Source organism: Drosophila santomea, chromosome 3L (genome assembly GCF_016746245.2).
Source record: "Drosophila santomea strain STO CAGO 1482 chromosome 3L, Prin_Dsan_1.1, whole genome shotgun sequence".
Classification (NCBI taxonomy): domain Eukaryota; kingdom Metazoa; phylum Arthropoda; class Insecta; order Diptera; family Drosophilidae; genus Drosophila; species Drosophila santomea.
Window position 1 is genome coordinate 14162854 of NC_053018.2, and position 21408 is coordinate 14184261.

A 21408-nucleotide genomic window follows, 5' to 3' on the forward strand; every position below is an offset into this window, starting at 1 on the left:
CCCGCGCCCATCAAAAGCCTTCCCAGCTACCCCAACTCCTGCATTTTCCCTCGTTTTCCCCCGCCATCTCGAATTTCCCCAAAGAGAGAGGCAACTCACTCAATAGTCCGAAAAGCGAACTGAGGCCCATCCGATGAGAGCCTAAAGAACCAGGTAATGCCAAAACTTGCAGAAAAGCTCTCTCTCTGTCGGAGTTCCCTCTCTCGCTCTCTATGGCTCTTGTGTTGGGCAACTCTCCCACGCAGGAACTCAACACAGCTGGCGAAGAAACGTCAAAAATGTGTGACAGAAGCCACACGACGAGGAAGAAGCAGAGAAGGACTAGTTTGGCAGGTAGCACAGGTCCCTTATTCTCTCTCTAGGGAGGCTGTGTGTTGGTGAGTGTGTGGCAGAGAGAGTGGGAAACGGGCGAAGGGCACTAGTGTGAGTGAGGGCCCGACACGTTGTTGCATTTTCGCCTGCCTGAGAAAAGCGCTCAAAAGCAGGCAGCTGAAAATAACGGTGCGGTTCCTTGCGCTTGAAGTTTCCAGAGGATTGCAGGAAATAGTAAATTCAAGATCATTTGAATAGGCATTAAAAAAATCTCGTTACCTTCTAAAATAATAGTTTATTAAATGCTTTCCAACTTTTAATATTAATTATAAGCCATTAATTATATATTATCAGATATAATATTATTATTCCCAAATATCATCCGCTTTTGAGGTATTGGTTTGTTAGGTTTGTTAGGGTATTTAAGTCACCTGGCATGAGTCTTCGTTTTAAGTTTCGTGTTCTTCTTTTTGTGTTTGGCTGTTTTTTGTTTGAAGGTTTCACCTGGTGTCGATGGAAATGTACACGTGCTATATGGTGGGTATGGAATATATGGTCGAGGGAATCGTTAAGGAAGAGGGTGTAACCCGCAAGGGGTGGGGGCTATGTGTGTGGCGTGGAGGAATGGAGAAGGCCAAACTAGACTGTCGTCATGATAGCGCCACCCCTAATCCCCCTCTTTCTTCTAGGACTTTCTAATTGAATTTCTTGTTTTGACCTGCAGTTGTGACCCTGTCTTATCAATTTTCTCTGTGGGTATGTGTTGAATTATGTCATTCCAACTGCGTCATTGTGTCTGCTTGAGGTTATCGATTATTCCTTCTCAGTTATGACGAAACGCTTTTGTACGCTAGAAATTGCTTTTACCTCCTTCACAATTCTCCACTCACTGGTTTGCTTCCGTCGCACTGAAAAAAATATAGTCATAACTGAGTCATAACATGGTCATAGACGAAATAAAACAATCCAAATATTATATGTTTATCTATCCGAATCTATAAGAAATTTATCTAATTTAAAGTTTTAAACTAAATTGTCATAAATTTAACTTAAGTTTAAACTCAGAAGTTGCCATTGAACAACCGATTTGGTTATGATTTTCTTTGTGTGCTCATGACTTGCACAACGATGACGTCATTGTTAACCCCGGAGCTTTCACTATGTTCACCTCCTGCTCACCGCCACGCCCCCTTTCGGCAGCACTCCACTTAGATGTAACCGCCCCCTTTTCAGCCCTTTTGAGCAGCCTCAACGTCAAGTCAAGTCAACTCATTTCCATTTCCATTTGATGCTTGATGCGGATTTTCACCGACTAGTTTGAGAAAGTTTGTTTTTCGAGAGCTTTTCCAGTGGGTCCCGTTGTCCTGCCACGCCCCCTTGCCCCAACATCCTCAATTTGTTTGCCTCCGTGGGTTTTATTATTGCGGAACGAGATTATTTATTTTTTGTCATTGAAGTGATCTAATTAAAGTTTGTGTTGGCCCGAAAATTATACCCGCCGAAAAAGGGGTAAGAAAAGCGAAATTTGTTTTCAGCGAAAGTTCGGGGGCGGGTCACCCCTTTTGAAGGTGCAACTTGTTTTCGTTTCCAACGACCGAAAGTTGTTAAAAGCCAAAAAAGTAATTTATTTCAGTTTTACTGCCTTCATCTCGTAGCTGTGTCTCTGTGTGTGGGTGTGTGTGTGTGTTTCAGCCTGCAAATGTAATGAGATGTTTTGACCCGCTAACTTGGTCCTTTCTTCTAACCCCATCCTTTAGCCTTGTGGATGCTGATTTGGTTTGAAGCCTTGGCCAAGTTCTCTTGGCATCGGCTGCTTGATAATCTGATTTTTCCATTTTTCGTCCTTCTTCGCTTTTCACATCGAAATGGGTTAACTTTTTCCGTTGACTCGAGGGTTAAGTTTTCACATAGCCAAACCGGGCTAATCAAAGTTGGAAATCTGTTTTGTTGGATTACTAATAGCTTAAATGGAATGACAAAGATGGGATGACATGATGAAAATATCGATAATCTGATTGTCTAAAGGTGTCTAGTTTTTTGATTCCTAACAAGAAAATCATCGATTTGTGTGTCACTCAAAATTAATCTTTTGTAATTTAGTACTTTAAGCTGACTTACTTACTTTGGAAGAAATCCTAATTGTAAATACACAAGTCACATTATTCATTCTTTTGGTACGATTTATTTTTTTGAAGAACACAGTTTATCGTTTTTCACTTTTATATTTACAATATTACTTTGTTTTTCCTCTTTTCTTTCGGCAACTTAAATTTGTATTTAAATATTAATCATATTTAATATGTATAAATCAAAGCAGATTCTTAGTGTATACAGTAAGTGTATAATTGTTTCATTCTCTCATTAATTTTCAATGTAGATAGCTTAGAAAATCTGAATTTCAGTATCTTAAACGGCTAAATATATCGATAAACATTATTTGTTTTTGTGCACTCCACTCGGAAACAGTTACATATAGTAGTTATATTTAAATTGGTATTTATAATACACGTACTGTGGGTAAAAACATCTATACAAATATGCTTAGTTGTTTGTGTTTTAAAGACCTCAAAGTTAATTACAGACAATGAGAATCCTTAAACCAACTCAATATCCGTTTCAAGATCCAAAATTATTGTACCACATTTAGAATATAAATGTTTGTATATAAGTAAATATACTTAATGTATATGTGTGTTTGTAAATATCAGCAAATATTCCAGTAGAGTCTCTATATAATATATGTTTTGGATTGGGCTTTCAAATCTTATACAACTCAGGCCTTGGAAAACTAAGAGATTACAAAAGTTGGTTAAGTGATAATTAACGGGATTTGAATTAAAAGACATCAATCGAAACAATCGGTAATCGAACTAATCGAATTCGTTTCTTCTCCTATCCTTTCACTTTAAAATAAATAACTTAAACGAGTTACGAACCTAAATAGAAATTGGTTTATCCAGTTTTGTCATGAGCGAGTCAAGCTCTAGCTATTTACAATTTCCCCCCCAATTTATAATCCTTAACCCCTCACTCCTCGCCCTCGTATCCCAGACACCACAATTGGGACAGGGGCACGGCTGTGGACTAGCTACCCGCCACACCCTCTTCCTTGCGCGGTCTCAGGATAAAGTTGAGGTTGTAGTTCGTGTTGACCGCATAGTAGACATTCGCATTCTTCGGCATCACCAGCTCCTTATCGGGTAGGACCTGCGCCAAGGTATACCTATCCGGATCGTCCTCCAGACCCAATTTAAGCATAGCATTCCGGATCACCTGCGGCGTGCGCTCGTTATTTCCCAGCATAATACTCTTGTACAGCACAATCCCGTCCAGCTCGATGTTGTCCGTTTCGTAGGTCACCCGAATGATGTAGAAATCAGGAGCAGACTGAGGGGTTCCACTTGATGGTTGCACCAGTTGAGCATTGATGTGGGGGGATCCCCCATTTGTAGTGCCATTTCCGTGAGATTTCAGGCCATTACCCATGGACTGAGAGTGCGTCAGCTTGCCAGACTGCCGACCGCCAGAGTTACTGGAATCCAATGACAAATTGGACACACTACTCGAGGCGGACATCAAGGAGGCGTGCTGATGGTGGGCATCCCGGTCCAGGGAGTTATGCCTGGAGCTGGTACTACTGTTTAGTTCGCAATAGAACTGCGATCCCGCGCCGCTGCTCGAGTTCGAGTGTATGGAGTCAGTCTTCCGGTGGCCCATTATAGAAGCCGTCGAGGAGGCGGTCGTGTTTGTTAAAGAGGTGTTGGTGCTGATCACCGATTTCCGTGGCGCTGGCGGTGGTGGTTCCAGTCGACAACTCAGCTCAAAGGACTCTCGCTCATCAAACACTGGCATTGAGTTGAACCAATGATCAAAGAGGGCATCCGCCTGGAGATTATATGTATTAGCTGCTCCCTGAAGTAACTTTATCTGGGCCAGAACCTCGAACTCCTTGCGCTTCTTGTCGAAGTTGATGAGCTTGTTCTCGGTGAGGTAGTCCGGATTGGCCGTATGGATCATGGTCAGGTCCGTGAGGAATGTACCCAGATAGGGTATCGTGCCATGGGATGTTTGTGTACCCAAATTGAGAATAAGCTTCTGCAGATGCCTATCGCTCTGATCACTGCCTGGATCCGGATTTTTGGCAGTTCCTTCTCGCTTCAACACTTCTCGCAGAGTCCAAGCATTGTTATCCTCCGAGCAAATATTCGCCAGCTCCGTAAAGACTTCCATCTATAAGTGGAATAAGAAAACAAATTATTATGTTAGTATGTGATTGTAATAACACAACTTACCCTTTCTTTAGGCAGCACTTCCCAGATCTTGGAGAGGCGGTATATGGAATTGGAGTTTAGAGCCGAAATGATTGCCTTGAGCGAACTAAAGTTTTTGAGCATGCGCAACTCCTGGGCAATATCAATCCATCGTGAAATGTTCAGAGCGCGCTCCTAGTAATTGAAATGAAATTGTTAATTACGACTGAGGACTACAGAAAATCATGTATAATAAGAGACACCCACCTGAGGCTTGAGGCGATCAATCAGGATACTAGACACCACCCGGAAGAGCACCGCATTGAACTGGTTGATGGTGGCCACCACAGTCTCGGATCCACCACTATCACGTCGTGCCCACGTGTGTCCAAGGCACTGGTGGGGAATCAGTCGCTTAAAGAGTTCCGTATCCATACGCGTCAACTGCTCCGCAAAATGCCGAACGGGCACGTGCGGGAAACGGTATGCCTGCAGAAAGTGGGTAGGTCCACGGTAGATGGGCGATAGGTACAGGCCATTGAACTGATCCGTGAGGTCATACGAAGAGCCATAGTGACTGGTGATCATGAACTCCTGCATCTGTGGCGAGCCCGCTGCGGATAGCCAGGAAAGACCATTGCTCTCCGTGCCACCGCTTCCGCCTCCATTTCCATAGACCGACTGCCGGATGAGCCGCTCCAGACGACTCAGCACCTTGAGGTGCAGATCAGAACGTTTCAGACGCTTGGTGGCGAAGGCCAGTATCTGCGGGTAAACATATACATATAATCAATAAATATGAACTTTACATTAGATTGCCATGTTCATTACCTGTTGCAGGTTATCCTCGTGCCAATCCTCCGGGAATCCATCCAGCCAGACGTGCAGCGCTGAGACTAGGGTTTTCTTGTGCTGCTCGTGAATGGAGGCGTGCGGATCGTAGGCGGGATCCATGTCGTGTCCATTTTGCTGGGACTGCTCCAACTCCTCCAGGTGCTTCTCATGCAGCGCATCGTACCGCTGCGTCAGCAGACTGAGCACCTGCTTCGGCGTGGAGAAGGTGCGATAGGTGGACAGGAAGACGTTGATGAAGGTGGACTCCAGCTCCCCGTCGTCGGTGGCCAACGCCTCCACCAATCGAGCCAATGTCGCCGCCTTCACGAAACGCACTCGCACAGTCTCCCACTCCAGATGGGAAATCTCATCATCGGAGTCCTGCAAGAAATGAACATAACATCGTAAAAGTTTAGATTACCTTTCAGATATGGATATATCCTTCTATCTTGAAATTGAGCTGCCAAGCCATTGCAGCTGACTAGGTAATTGATATTGGGGATTACTCACATTGCTGGCTGTGGGCGTCGGTCGGTGGTATCGCACTTTCTTCAGGTAAACGGTGAAAATTGCATTCTTCTCGTGCTCTTCGCCCCAGAGGCGCCACGTGGGCTGCAAGGTAATGGAAAAGGAAAATGAAAGTGGATTAGTCTAGCTGGCAGTGATTGCTTTTTGTTTTTAGCTCAAGCTTTGTGTGGAAACTTGGGATTAACAGCGTCAAAAGTAGTAAATCTAGGCAGAAAGTATTAAACAAAATAAAGACTCGATAAAATCAATAAAAATATTATAAAACAATTGCTTATTTATAGCCTATCAAATGTATCATTCGTCTATATTTAGCTGCAGTTTCCGACGTATTTTAATTTATTTCCCCTTAATACGCGAGTTCAACAATTTTTAAATATTCCCAATATAAACATTAGGGCTTTCGATTTTTGCACATTGTTTTGAATGTGGAAAATATTTGTTTTTGTGGAAACTCGCTTGTCTGGCATTTCCATGTCCATTTCCGTTTCGTGTGGCATCTTTGGCAATGTTAAGGCCCAAACAACATTTGTTCATGTCTGGTCGTGGTATTTTAATTGATACATAAATTCTTTGCTAATTTGTTGGATAGAGCACAACTAAATGTGTTTCAAAAGAGCTGCAAATGAGAATTTTTAAATTTGTTTGGCCTAATTGGAAATGAAACAAGGAATTTTGATAAATCTGAAAAATTGCGCAATTTAAAATTTCTGATCGAAATCGCTCGTTTTAGCTTGTAGACAATTAAATGCCAACTGCAAAGTTGTCTTTTGAATCAGTTTCACACGCATTTATTCATGTATAGCACATATTTATACCACTTATTTCCCAAGGCCCCATGCCTCCGGAAAATGCCCAACATATTTTCGCTTAATCAACGTCGAAGCATTAAAATTCTAATTACAAAATGCCTTCTGTGTTTATGTAAAAACTATGTAAATACTCGTAACACACGCAGACGAGCCCACATAAATGAGTGCATAAGTATTTCAATTGAAATTTACTCGCAGCAATGCCAAAAGCGTGAAAAAGCATTAAACGAGAACTGAATGAATAAACGAGCAGCAACACCAACAACAACAGCAACCACAAAGGGAAAGGCACGCAAAGTTGGGCTGTGAGTGTTGGTGGCGCCCCCCAATAATAAACAGCAACAAAAGTTACAACAAAGCCGTGGATTAACACAAGTCGCTAAAAAAAAGATTTCTCTACAGAGAGAAAAAATATCAAAATTCCTTAGCTAGGTGCTTAGGAATCTGGCTCAGTTTTAAAGGAAACTGGAAGATATAGTACATTTCTATGCAAATATTAAATATTATTTTAAAAAATGTAACAAATTTATATTATATGAAATAGTTATATATCTTTTGTATTTTATTATAATATAATATAATATATATAATATAATATATAATATAATATATAATTATATTTTAATTGTAAATTTGGCACATGAGCACAAGGTATACTTATGCTAAATATTATGGAAAAATTCATAATTTTTCTCTGTGCGAGGCGACAATAGCAACAAAGTTGACCCCAAACGAGAATCCAAATAGGAATGCAAAAACATAAACATGATTTGATGGTAGTGGGGGGGGTGGTGGTGGGTAAGCAAGGGGTCATCCATCCTAGACAGACAGACACGAATCTCATGTTGATCCAATTAATTGCCCGCATGCGCTTTGATTACAGCAAAACAAATGCGAAGCAAATTGCTCAAATGTTTAGTTCACTTTAGGCAGCCAGCATTTCGTAAATTTTTATTGAAGTACTTTAATATTTCGTAAAAACATGGAACTCTACAAAATGAGTACACACTTTTTCAGGCCCCCAGGCCCAAGGCGTTAAGTGGCAGACAAGTGAGGGGAAAATTGCTGATGTTTTGTGTAATTGTGCATAAGATTTTGGTGTTTGCGCTGAGATGGATCTGAAAACAGCTGAAACATTTCCAAATGACCTTGCAAAAATACAAGACACGATGTGGCAATGTAGGGGCATTAAAAGTGGGCTAATCTAGCCATTTGCATTAAACAAAAAGTGTTGTAAGTACGCCTATCAGCTATTGAAAAAATGATGTTTGACTAGAGCTTCCTGCTGAAAATGCGAAAACATAAGAAAGAAAATTGCAATTGTTTTTATCTAATTGTTGCTTAATGGCTGCTTTCTGTTTTATTTTTCGACTGGCTGATTTACACACACTTCCCCTTCCCAAATTCATTAAGCATACATATACAATGTGAAGGCAACATTTAATCAATTCCGATTCACGATCATCGACGCCGGCAGCGACTTTTCGACTTTTCCTTAGCGGCATCTGCCAAAAACTTTGCCCGCTGTTCTTAATTCGCATTGTGGAAAACAGATATGTACATACATATAAAACATACATACATATGTACAAACATGTAGCGTATAGGTATTTATTTAATTTATTTGTTATTTATTTGGCGTTTTCTGCTTTGGATGCCTTATACGCGCTGTGTTCATTTGCTGCGATCATTTGGATCTGTGCTGTTTAATTAATGACGCATTATGGCAGCCCAGTTCAATTCCACATTTGCGTCAAAAGTGTAGGGAATACTAGTACTGCTGCTTAAAAATGATTTAAGGCCATTTATTCGGTAGTAAATCAAGTTATAGTGGACATTGATATATTGCCTGCAAGCTGAAAATTTGACCCAATACTCTTAAATATTATCGTGCATCGGCACATTCAACTTAAGCACTTATCTGAGGAAGACTATATTTTAGTGAAATTTCCTCTTGAAATACGATTAAACGTTGTTAGGTGACAAGTTCAGTCTTTCACTTCCGCCTGTGAATCTCACTAATCTATTATTATCACTAAGTTCAAGTTCGTAGACAATCAAGTGGGTATTTCGTGCTATCAGACACTTTGCTTTGTACTTAAATTTAACCGAATTAACTGAATTTAGAACTAAATTAAGTTGCAACTGGATGGTTTTCTGAAACACACTCCAATATATTTATAATTTCGAGGACGAGGAAACTCACAATTGCCACAACAATTTCGCTTCAATTAATTGTCTATTGCCTGAGCTCAGCGCCTTAAATTCTTGCATGCAACTCGAGCAATTAATTAGTGTCAATTAGGCAATCAATTGAGTAAACATAATTAAGCCGGATGTGACTCAGGTATCTGCAACTCGACGACTGTCTCATACTAAATACAGACAAAGAGAAGCAAAACATGATTCAAAACATGAACAAAAAACTTTATTTGAATTATCACTTCGTACCTTTTAAATTTAATGTGCAAGCTAATTTCCGAATGATGAAGCTAATTTTCTTTGATTTGTGTATACTATATACATACATATACCATTATATATAAAATATATTGTGTCAGTCTATTTTTAAATCATAAATATTGTATTATATCATCAATTAACTACTATACACTCAACAAAAGCCTACTGAAATTTTGTCTAGCAATTCGCAAATATTATACCCCATTTACCTTCGTGTAGGTATAGTTTTTGGCGTGCAGGTCCTTGGTTTTCTTGGAGAGATTCCTCAAGGTGGCTCCCGTGCAGGCACACAGGTACTTCAAGCTGGCCACCACCTTGCGCTCGGCATTGAGAACCGCGGAGGAGACATCCAAGTCGTCATAGGAGTGATAGGAGCTGTTCCTACGCGGCTTGGCAGATGCGGATCTGGATCGCCGCTGCTTGGCCTCCTGGTGCTTCTGGCACAAGTGATTTGGCTCCGCCGGCGTCGTGGACTTTTTCCGTTGCCTTGGACAGGTGTGATGGTGGTAGTGCCTCTTGGAATCCTTTGCATCGTGCTGCTGTTGCTGCTGCTGTTGATGCTGCTGCTGTTGGTGGTAGGCGCAGGATTGGCTGGTGGTGTTGTTATTCACCTGCCGCCAGGCATTGCTAAAGTCCGTGTTATCCAGCGGAGGCATCAGGGCGCGATTATATCCTGTCAGATCCTGCAGCTGATACGCGCAGGTGTGGCTCTTGATTAGAGCGGGCTTCTGCTGGTGCTTTTGGCTATGCGGGCATTTGCAGTTGGCGCGACTTGTGAAATTCTGTTGGTTTAAGTTTTTGGGGTTTGATTGGAGTTCATTTAGTATTATTGACGGGGGTGTTAAACTCTGAAGAGTTTGCTTTGTACTTGATCTTGGTCTCTGGCTGTGGTTCATTGATTGACTGCGACCCTCAACCCACTTGAGCTGTCTTCTCAGTTCGTTCACAGAGCCCCTGACCTTGGCTACGATTTGACTCCGAAGGCATACAAGACCACAAACGAGTGGATTGTTCAGCTGTTTGATGTTTATGAGTTACTCACCCCCGAAAAAAAAACTATAAAAATACCCAAAAATAGAAAAAAAAAAAACAATACAGCAAACCAACAAACGAAAAGTGTATCTTTGACAAGCGACTTGTACTTCAAGTGGCGCTCACTACTCACTCATCCCCACCATATTTGGTTAATGGGAAGCCATTTCCCCAATGCCTCAGGCTGAATTACAGGCAATTTTTGTTTAACCATTTCATATTGTGTTAGGCGCGTTTACTCATCCCGGCCTAACATCGTAAACAACATCCCAAGTACGACCATTCCGGCCTCCCAATCGGGATGTGTTCGACTTTTACCAGGAAGTTATTACGGCCAACTAGTTTGTTTTCCTTGTTTTCGGGTCTTAGTATTTCACGCCTATTGACAGCTGCGCACAGGTTTTGCCTAGGAAATATATTCATCCGAAAATACTCTATCAATGAAAAGGAACAGGAAGAGTTTCGAACAATAAACAGACATTTCAAACAATCAAAATCAGTCTACAAGTCTACTAAACATATTCAATATTGAATAATAATTAATAAATATGAACTGAATTTTAGGAACATTCAAATGATAGGACAAATATCAAAATTAGAATAATCACCCACAAAAATATGAAAGTAATCTAAATTATTTATCCATAAATATTATAAAAATTTGCTTATACTCATAAAAATTTGCTTATATTCATGGATACATATTTTTTTCTTTTTGAAGAGCATTTCCGCTTCGTGCAGTTCCAAACAAAACTTTGCAATATTTGCCTAGATAAATATTTTCATGTCTGCGGTGTGGAAACTGCGTTGCGCTTTCCTTTTCTCCATCAGTTTTATGGCATTTACCGCGCCAGAGATGAACTGGCTGGAACAGCCCATTTCATGTAGAGTTTAGCCATAAATTCAGGCCAACTCCGAGCATTTTGCAGTTTTGCTCAATTACAGCCAGTACCGCCGACTCCATTGCCAATTACATAACTTGTTTCTGGCCAAATTCGTGCGAAGAGAAATGTCATTTGGTCGCTAGGTCTTTGAGCCAGTTAATCTTGGCTACCAAAAAACAAACACCAATTATTCAGAGGAGGTCAGCGGAGTGGTCGTGCGTGTGGCAAGGGGAAAAAGGTCGGGATCTGGAGGTCCCGGATCTGGAACGTGCCTCGCGTGGCCAAGAGCGTCAAATTATATATGATGCCTTGAAATTAAATAGGCGGGAAATGCATCAAAGACCAAACAATCAAATACGCATCACGAAAATTAAATCGAGCACAAGCAAATATACACCACATAAATATATTCGAATGCCGACCGATAATTGAGGCACGTCCGTCTTGCATGCGTCATTTTGTGGAGAAGGACTAGGATTTTCTTTCCCTGAGCGAAGATGCAATCTGAACAAAGCTCCAAAGTCGAGCATGAATAATGCACATGTGGGTTACGAATAGCAATTTATTGGTCGAATTAGTTTTGCGCACTCAACCATTTTCATATGCAAAGCAATATTTTAAAAATCTATTATGTAGAATAACAACTTCTAATTGTGAAACTTATTTTCAATGCGTTCATTTGCCTAAATATTCCAAAGATACTACATAGATTGAGAACCTTCAGTGCTAAAGCTTTCCCACAAAACAATTTGTAATAATTATTCTCCCAGCTCAACAATTAAGTAACGATTACCCAGCAGATTGCATATTAATTATCATGCAATATTTAAGTCACACCGCTGGCGATAAGAAATATGCTGGCAAGTTCCGCAAGTATAAGAAAGCTACTCCAAGTTACACTTTGAGCCCAGAATTGATTAGATTAAATCCTTCAAAGCTTAAGGCCAAACAACCCATTTCCATATACATACATATGTACATATGATTGCAAATATGCGCATACATATAGAAATCATTTTTGTTTGAGATGCCTTGGTATAATCAATATGCACATATATTGCACTCGATTCGTACCAAGCCCCAGAACCTAAATACACTCATTTCATTCACGATTATTATTACAACGAATGCCAAACGAGACCGAGAGAAACAGAACACGACTCGGTGTGGAAATGACGATTTGCATACGGCTGATATTTTACCTTTTGCGTTTGAATGATTCATCGGAAAGTACCCGGCCCGTAAAATAAAAGTGGCAAAAATAAAGCTCATTAAGTAATGAAATATTATAGTATTATAATGCCAGACGACGGGCAATTGTCAAACATATTCGTGTTTGTGTATACAAGCCCCCAATTATAAAGAACTAACAGCCAAGTATGAGGGGGCGCCTGATTGGAAGATTGGACGGCCCACATCATCTGTCTATATATAGAGCAGGTGACCTTTCCTCCAGAAAAGCGTGTGGGTGGCGTTTTCTGTTTCTGTTTTTCCGCCCGGAGGGGTTTCACTCAATTACAGATCTTTGCAAAAATAGCCAGAAACCAAAACAAAGGAGAGTCCAACCACAACATCAAAGCAATTGCATTTGCATTCGGGGTGAACTTATCAACAAACAGATACAGCTGGGGTCGCACTTTCGATAGTTTAAAAGCGAAAATATATCTGAAGAAATTTATCAATATGTAAAGGCTTAAACCTGTTTCTAAGATAGTTAAATAGTATCCTGATTAAAATATTCGCTTTATATGGAAAAGTATTGTAATTGCCATCGATGTAAAACCATTTTCTTAACGATTTCCTAGTTCTTGACGGCAATAGATTAGTTTTTCGAAATAAACAATACATTTCGGTTGTCTTGAAAAATGAAAAGACATTTATTTTGACCGCAATTGTAGACACAAATCTCTATTTTTAAATCGACGACCCCTGGCACGAGTTTTGTGAATTGCAGCAACAGAAGCAGCGGCAAAAAACAACGCAAAACAAAATTGAAAACGCCAAGGGAAAAAAGAGACTGAAACTAAACACCACCAGCCTCCCCTTCCCTTCCCTCCTTTCAGTCATCCCTGAATGACTGACTGACTAAATGACTGACTGGCTAAATGACTCTGACTGACTGTCAGTTACATGTGACTGCATCCGACGCAGTCGACTTGACAACATTTGCTGCTCCCTCGATGCACATAAAAAAATTGGGAGAATTATGACCAAATTTAATTGCACCGGCCTACTAAGACAATTTCATAAAGGTTTTACATCGTTTGATCTTTGGATAAGAGAAAACAAAAGAACAGGAAAACCCTAACCACAATGTTTTATATTATAAAATAATTCCTTAAAATCGTGATCCTCCAAAAGAATGCCGCTCTTCTGACCAAATTTGGGTTGGAAAGATATTTAAAAAAAAAATATTATATGCCAAATGACATTAGTACTATATCTCTGTTTCGCTATATAACCAATGCCACATCCTGTTGCCATTTCTAATTGGAAAAATCATAATTCATAACCGATTAAACTTTTATTTCACGTGCATGTATCTGTCTCTACCACCGAGCATCCGTCCCGCTCTTTCGGCTATTATCAAACCACATCCGTTGGGCAGCAGAGATGATGTGCAAACAATACAGAAACATATCAACCTAAGCTAAAGCTCGCCACTGAGCCACTGAGCGCATAGCTCCCCACGTAAATTATTTTTATGCATTCCCCCCTCATTCGCCAGTGGGGGAGGGGGTTGGTGGCAGGAAGGGGCGGAGCTTTTGTTTTGCATACAATGGGAGCTGATAAATGATTTCGAGGGGCACTCCACATAAATGGATAATAAAGGAACGAAAATATAACTGGGACTGCAACTGAAATGATCTTCCGTATTCAAAATTCGGGGAATAAGTCAACAAATTATATTTATGTTATTCATAACTAAAGAACAGCCGACACGAATGATTCCAATTTTAAATGGTTTTTAATTGGCATAAATTCTTAAAGCCCCCAAAACAAAGCTTCTCACATCTTGGCAGTTCCCACATGATTCATTTAATGCTCGAAAAAATTCCCGAGTGTTAGCGATTCATATTCCTTCCCCCAACAAGGTGTTTTATTTCTGTACTCCACTTAGGCGTAAAGTTTCCATACCATTGCCTTTCTATCCATAATCATTGTTGACATTTCCTTGTGAATCGACACCAAGACACTACAGTAATCCCTGTCCACACCAAACCAGATCAAGTACACACAGCAACTAGTTTTCAGGGTTGAGAATTCTCGGATAAAAAAAGGTGCGCATTATCGATAATTATCCATGTCGTTGACTTAGGGGCGAGGGTCAATAGTAATAAAAGACAAACCACCTAAAACTGACAAACCCTCACAATGGTTGCACTACAATGTTTTTATCTTATCTAAAGTTTTTAACACAGTGCCAGTGTATTGCAAAAAATAATACATTATTATTATAATATATCGGTAACAAAATCATTTTAGTGTATCAACATTCGAGTGACCACTGTGAGGACAGGATAAGAACCAATAGATCTAAAGTGCGCTCCTTTCTAATACGGCCTGATGGATTGCGCTGTTTTTTTTGTTTTTTTACCATTTGAGATTGGCTTTTGTTCCTTGAGAAATGTTGCTGAGATTTCCACGGATGCGCTGCTGGGGTTTTCCTATCCGTTATCCTCTTCGCGTCGGTTTGCTTTAATTTACACGTCTCCTTTAATGGCTTCTGGTGTTTTATTTTTACACCCAAGTGCAGTTCAGTGGGTGGTGCGGGTGGTGGGGGGCGGTGTATAAGTAGAAGGCAAGTAAAATCGATATTCCTGCTGCTCTTTTTGTGTTCTGGGCTTATATGCTTCTGTGCTCTGTGTTCTGCCCGCTATACCGTTGTTCAGCTTCCTGGGACCGATGAGTCAACGGGACATAGAGAAACACACCCAGGAGCTAGCAGTAGAGGTGGGGGGGTTGGTATTGGTATTTGGTTCTCTAGTTAGTGGTAAGTGGTGAATCCTTGGTCCGCGAAGAAGGGTTCGTTGCACTACGTCTATGCGTCTGCCTTGCAATCTCCGTTTTGCTCTCGTGCTTTAGCACGTCTTCCCTACTATTTATTTGTTTTCTTTTCACTTTTCACTTTTATCTCTTTTCCTTTTGCTAATCCTGCACTCGCACACACGTAAACAGCGATTTTCGGGATACCGCTTGCATTTTCATTCGCTTGGCTGAAAATCTCAACATGAGATATCCATGTTATTACAAAAACATTATACAAAATTCACATTCAGGGGTTTATCCACTGGGAAAAGGGGAGCGTAGGGGGCGCAGAGCGTAAAACGCGCGCGAGACACACACACAAAGCTCTCGGCAGAGAGACACGCGACACAACCGCCGCCAACAACAGTCGAAGACGAACTCTGCCCGCTTAGAACAAACGACCGCCCGAAACCCCATCGTCTGTATCCAACTCTCGTTTACTCTCTCCCACTCGCACTCTCTCTCTGTCGGGGATCAACTCTCTTCGAATAAGAACACAAGCATTTTCGAGGGATGTTCTTACTTGACGGATGTAACTGTAGCATCCCTGTTGAGACGCTCTGCCAATTACGCTCTCTCTCGCTTTTTCTCAGGTACTCAAGTTTTCGACCGTGGGAACTTCTGGCGAAACACCCACTATGGCTTTACACTTGCTTGAAGGTGTATTGGTTGTAAAACTTTTAACAAGTGTGTAACTTTAACAATGCGCAAAATACAAAGCTAATATAAAAAATGTATTCTAATATGGGTTTTTTTCACAATTTCACATAGTATGAAAATTACATTGTTTCCAAACTTTTCCAAAATAAATTGTCATCCTAAAATGCAATCAAATTAAAATTGAAATTAAAAACGGTAACATACAAGTCTGAAGAAATCAATTTATAGTAATTGCTTCAACACGAATTCTTGGCGACCGTTGACTAGCTAAAAAAGTTTCCTAAAATAAAATAAGTACACGGTATGTAAATGTCGTATCAGAACAACATTTGCCCATTCTCGCTCTGTTTATGTTTTTTCTGATGAGCAATTGACTGGGTTGTTTGTTTCTAATCAGAACTCTCTCTCAGCCACTCTCTCTCTCTCAATGTTTGGTATTTTTTGGTATATTTTGGGGCAACTTTACACTGACCCCCACAATAGCATTTGTTTTCATTATCGCTACACATTTATCAATGGAATTTATGGGTCTCCTAAAACTTTAAGACCTGGATTTTTTCCAAATATTTTGATTAATGCCAACAAAGAAATTTAAATAATTTTCTTCCATGTTTTGTTTGGCTTTTGAGGCTATCATTTGACCAACCATCGAAACATGTGAACTGGAATGACATAATTATGGAAATGGGAATACCTGAGTGTTGCCTGGTATTTGGTAACGATTTAAAGAAAGCTGGCGGGGAAATCAATAAGCAGAAATATTAATAAACGTGCATTTACGTAAGCGCCAATCAAACGATGTCTGTTGTTTTGTTTGTTGCTTGTAGACATTGGATAAATATTCGAGCCCGAAAGCACGTCAATTGATCAATTAGCGAATGCAACAAGTTTAAATACAAAAAAGGGCGGTGATATTTGTTATGCACTCGGGGATGCTGATAACGAATTTTACATAAAGCGAGAAAAATAGATCTTTTAAAGAATGCACGCCAAATTGCTTAATGATTTCGGTTTATAAATAAAGTGGTTTATGCTTTTTTTTAACTTACTAGACTCATTAATTATTCAATTTAATTCTTAGTTTATCGTTTAGTTATTTTTGGAAATAATGTTTAACTAAGCATATGTCATTATATATATGTACATACTATACATATATACATTTTGTTATACGTTTGTTAGATGACAAATTTTTTATTCGAAAACTTGAGTCATGAAAATAACGCTCTTGGAACAGTGTTCGTGATAATAAATTTCACAAAAAATTATTCTAGTTTCAGTAACACTTAAAATACAGACATTTGTTTAATTTGCTATTTCGGAACCACTTTAATCAAAACGTTTATTCGTTTATTAGTAGTTTATTAGTTTATATTTAGTTCACATTGATTTGGTCTACCGACTATTTGACCAAATAATTAGCAAACCTGGGCCAAAAACTTCCACACAAAGTTCGGTGCTCAGCGAGATACTTTCAAAATGACTTTCTATGCATTTCCCTGTTACTTTCTACGCTGGCTATATACTAGATTACATGAACAAGATAATGGGTTAGCAACTCACCAAACTGTCGGCCACATTTTGACTCATTATAGTCTGCAGCGTTGACGATGGCCAGATGCTGCAATTACTTCAAGGTGCGTGCTGCTCAAAATCTGGTGCGATGCAATTTCCGATGGCGGTGTTGTAGATGCTGATGATAATAGTGATGATGACTGGTATCTGTCGGATACGCGCATTTTGGCTTGGCACAGCTAACGGCGAACAAAGACTCGAAATCACACTCTTTGGGCGGACACGTGTAACGCGTTTACTTATTTATTTTCGTTTTGGGTTGTGCAATTCACTCGGCCAAGCGGATGTATCTGCAAGATACGCGACCAAACTTGCAATCGTATCGACACAAATTTCAAGTTTTCTTTTCCATTTCGTTACCAAACTGCAAGAAAGCGACAAAGCATTCGGGTGAAAACCATTTCAGCTCAATGGAAAGTACGACAGTAGCAGCAGCCCGTAAATGAAACGGTCAATAAAAATTTACAAGAAAAAAAACGAAGTTATAAAAAATGAACCACAACCGAGCGCACACACATTGTTGGCATTCCAGAGGCTTAGAAGCCAAGACCGCGGAGACCAAGCGCCATCGACCGCCCAGCAACAACTAACCCGCAAAGTCACCGCAATAATATGAATGCGGTTTGAACGTGGCGCGCAACTGATTTACGATATTCGCTGGGGAGCTACAGTGGATCGGTATTCGAGTGTTTTGAATAAAATTCTAATATTATTTATTGTAAGACAGGGTTCAAAATGGTAATTTGGGGGCTCTATGCACGTACATATATAATTTTTTTTAAAACCATTAGGAAAACTTATCACTAATGTCAAATGCACTTCGAGCAGTTAACTAATTATAATGTTCTTAAACATCGTTCGTTATATGTACTTCTGCGTATTCCACTGTGGCAATCTACAAAAAAAGACAGCAGCTGTGGAGTTGACAGCACCTAATGATGGATTTCTTTTTTACGACTCGTAATCGCAGTTGCCCATTTTTACTGCGGGGAAAGAGTTGCTCGAGAGATAGCGGCTCGTCTCGAATTATTTAGCTAACGCAAAACAAAAACATTAATGAAAGTTTTTTTCAGCAGAGCCGTTGTTTTTGCTAGTTTATGCTTCTACCTGTTCGCATTGGATCGCTGGCTTGCCATATACATACATATGTATATAGGTATGTGTTCTGAATAGTTCCCGCCGACATACATATGTACATGAAAAAATGCGGAAAATGTTTGGTCAGACAATACCTGGCCCAAAGAAAACAAAACAAAACAAACGAAGAACAGGTAGACGAATATCGTCAACTTTAAGAGGCTTGCCAAACGCACAGGGAGAATCGGAGAAAGATACAAAATCTGAGAGATACGCATTCAGAGAACGCTCAAAATCGATCAGATGTTTAGTGTTTCCATGCTTACAAGAGAGAAGGAACCTTTAAGTTCAGCGAATATCGTATGAATTTGATTTGTCAAATTTGTAACTTAAAAAATGGTTTATTTAAATATAACTTTCAACGGTTATTCGTTTTCAACTGGTGCATTAGGGTCGCACATTAATAAGCTCAATTTAAAAATTTTAATAACTTTTTCAAACAGAGCTAAAGACGCGCATCTCAGTGTCATTAGGGGCAAGTCTGTTTGGCCAAACACAAACAAAACTTGAAAAATCATCAACCTTGATTACCTTGAGCTCTGAGTGAACCTTCTCAAAGCCCCATAACAACAAGAAGCAGATGAGTTGCACAGAGAAAAATTCCTAAGCAATTGTTTCTCATTTTTAGTGAAGAAAAGAAAAAGATTTTTAGTTCAAGTAGAATAAACAGATAGAATTAAATTTGAAGTGAACTTTTTTCGCTTTGTGCGACTTTGATGCCAAGCTGAGCTCTTAATTATAAGTTTCTCCCTCTATTGCCATATCCCTACACACGATTTCTTTCTCCTAGTAGGTTCTTAGAAGCAGAAGACATCATCAATTCATTAGCAATTTAAATTTTAAACAAAAGTTAAAACAAGCTGCTCGACGTCAGCGTTTCGCTCTCTGCTCTCTTCCAATTTTGCCGTTCTGTCAGCTTGGCGAGCTTTTTGCGAAATTGGTCGCTGTTTTTTATTTCGCGTTTCGCCTTTTCGCTTCTTACACCTCCACACAGCTGAGCTGGGATCCAAAAGCGATATAAAAATATTTATATATGTTCCAGAGGCAGTGATATATGGGCTATATGGGTGTTGTTGTTGTTGCTGGCCATTATTGACAAATGGAAATTGTGAATCGGAGTTGCTTATTTACTCGATTGCCACTTATTTTTTTGCCTGGCTTAAACTGAACTAACTCTCTCCCACTCTCTTTCTCTGTTACTCTCATTCGCGCTCCCTCTTACGATTGCAATCATGATCTCACTCAGTTGTATTTCTCAGTGTTTTTTTTTTTGCCTTACGATATCAAATTGCTTTATTGACCAAAAAAAAGGCCAAAGTCTTTTTAATTCTTAGTTTTTGTTGTTCTGTTTTCCTATTTTCGGTCGATACCATTTCTGTGATTTCTTCTTTGTCACATTAACACTCGTTTCGAACGTGTTTTTCGGCGGTAACACGCAAGCAGTTCTAAAATATGGTAGCTTTTGATATCAATTTATCTTCAGATCAATTTGGCGTGTCTCTAGACTTTATTATGTCGTTAAGATAGAGGAAAATTCCGTTAATAACAAATGATTTGGCATGTTTTCAAGCAATTAATTAATTCGTAGTGAAGTAAAAATATTTTTTATTTATTTTGTTTTCAACTGTTTAATTTTGAACTCGTCATTTTGATACATTTCAATTTATTGATCGTTACTTTTTAGACTTTTACTTTACTGTAATATTGGCTACCATCCACACAGTTCACAGTTTTCTAGTTAATTTCATAAACTTTTTTGTTGACTATCTCCTGGGCCAACAACTCAAAAAACACGTTGCAATTGGCAACTGGTTTACAGCTATGCAACGGCAAGCACACACACTCGCGGCAATATCTTTATGTACACACACTTGCGAGCGTCTAGGTAGACACAAACACGAGCGCAAACAAATGTTGCAGGTGTGTAAATGCCAATTTTTTCACTATATGCAGGCGTTTTGTTAATATTTTTACATTTATATTTTCGTGTAATTTGCGCAATTAATTGTAATTATTTGATTAAGTATTTTCGATAAGCGAAAAAACGCAGGGATTTCGTTGTATACCTTTTAGATTTTCATGCTGCTTGACTATATGTATATATTTTGGTTGCTGCCACTTTTGTGCACTTTTTTTCACACACAAACTCGAAACAGAAAATGCCATTAATGATACGCTGTTGTTGTTGTTGTAGTAGTTGTTGTTGTTGTCTTGAGCACTGGAAATTTTCGTTACGCTTTGGCAGACATTACGAGCCACGCTCCGCATCCGCGACCCCCAATCCACAACATCCGCAATCCGCCAGCGATGTGATGGCTATATCTATATTGTTGTTGCCGCGGTTTTTTGGACTACTGGGATCCGAACTCGGACTCGTCTATCTTTGGTAACACGTACTTCGCGACTGAGGTGAGAGCACCTGGCCAAGCACACGCCGAACTCCAAACTGAAGCTGGTCCCGTCCCGTCTTTTGGCTAAGAGCCTCCATCTCTCTCTCTCTCTCGCTCCCTCGCTCTTTCTCTCTCCGGATGTTAACAAAGGCAGGTGAGAGCGGCTGTGGTGGCTCTGATTTTTCGACCAAACGATCTACCTGGGTGAACAGCCACAGAGCTAGAGACCCATGGTAAAGCGATCCAGCGAATATCGTAACGAATATGTAAGAATCTCTTTCATACCATAGATTTCTGATCGAGACTGGCAATAGCTCCCAATTCCAATTGATGTTGGCTTATAAGTTTACAAGTAAGAAACAATAAATTTGATCGATCCTATGACAGTCACTTTTTAAACAAGGATCAAAAAATCTTTAGACTAATTCGCATTTTAAATATCTAACTGAAAGCTGTTTTGTTAAAGCAACAGTTGCAAAACAACTATTCAATTTGACCGAGCCCA

At 39.8% G+C, this 21408-nt stretch overlaps 1 protein-coding gene across 3 annotated transcripts; it reads right to left on the reverse strand.

Annotated features, from left to right (window-relative positions):
• Nucleotides 1–2577: 2577 nt before the first annotated feature.
• LOC120447463 (ral guanine nucleotide dissociation stimulator-like 1) lies at nt 2578–21204 on the reverse strand. 3 transcript variants are annotated; one of them, XM_039628850.2, is made up of 7 exons: nt 14711–15520; nt 9406–9978; nt 5907–6008; nt 5394–5777; nt 4830–5327; nt 4605–4757; nt 2578–4542 (listed from the first exon to the last, which is right to left on the reverse strand). In XM_039628850.2, the coding sequence occupies exons 1-7, from the start codon at nt 14711–14713 to the stop codon at nt 3397–3399; spliced, it is 2859 nt and encodes a 952-aa protein (XP_039484784.1). In that variant the 5' UTR covers nt 14714–15520; the 3' UTR covers nt 2578–3396. The 3 variants fall into 3 exon arrangements, with proteins under 3 accessions (XP_039484784.1, XP_039484785.1, XP_039484786.1); XM_039628851.2 differs by lacking the exons at nt 9406–9978; nt 14711–15520 and adding exons at nt 17365–17740; nt 20580–21204 and having other exon boundaries at nt 2581–4542; XM_039628852.2 differs by lacking the exons at nt 9406–9978; nt 14711–15520 and adding an exon at nt 17365–17826 and having other exon boundaries at nt 2581–4542.
• Nucleotides 21205–21408: the final 204 nt, after the last annotated feature.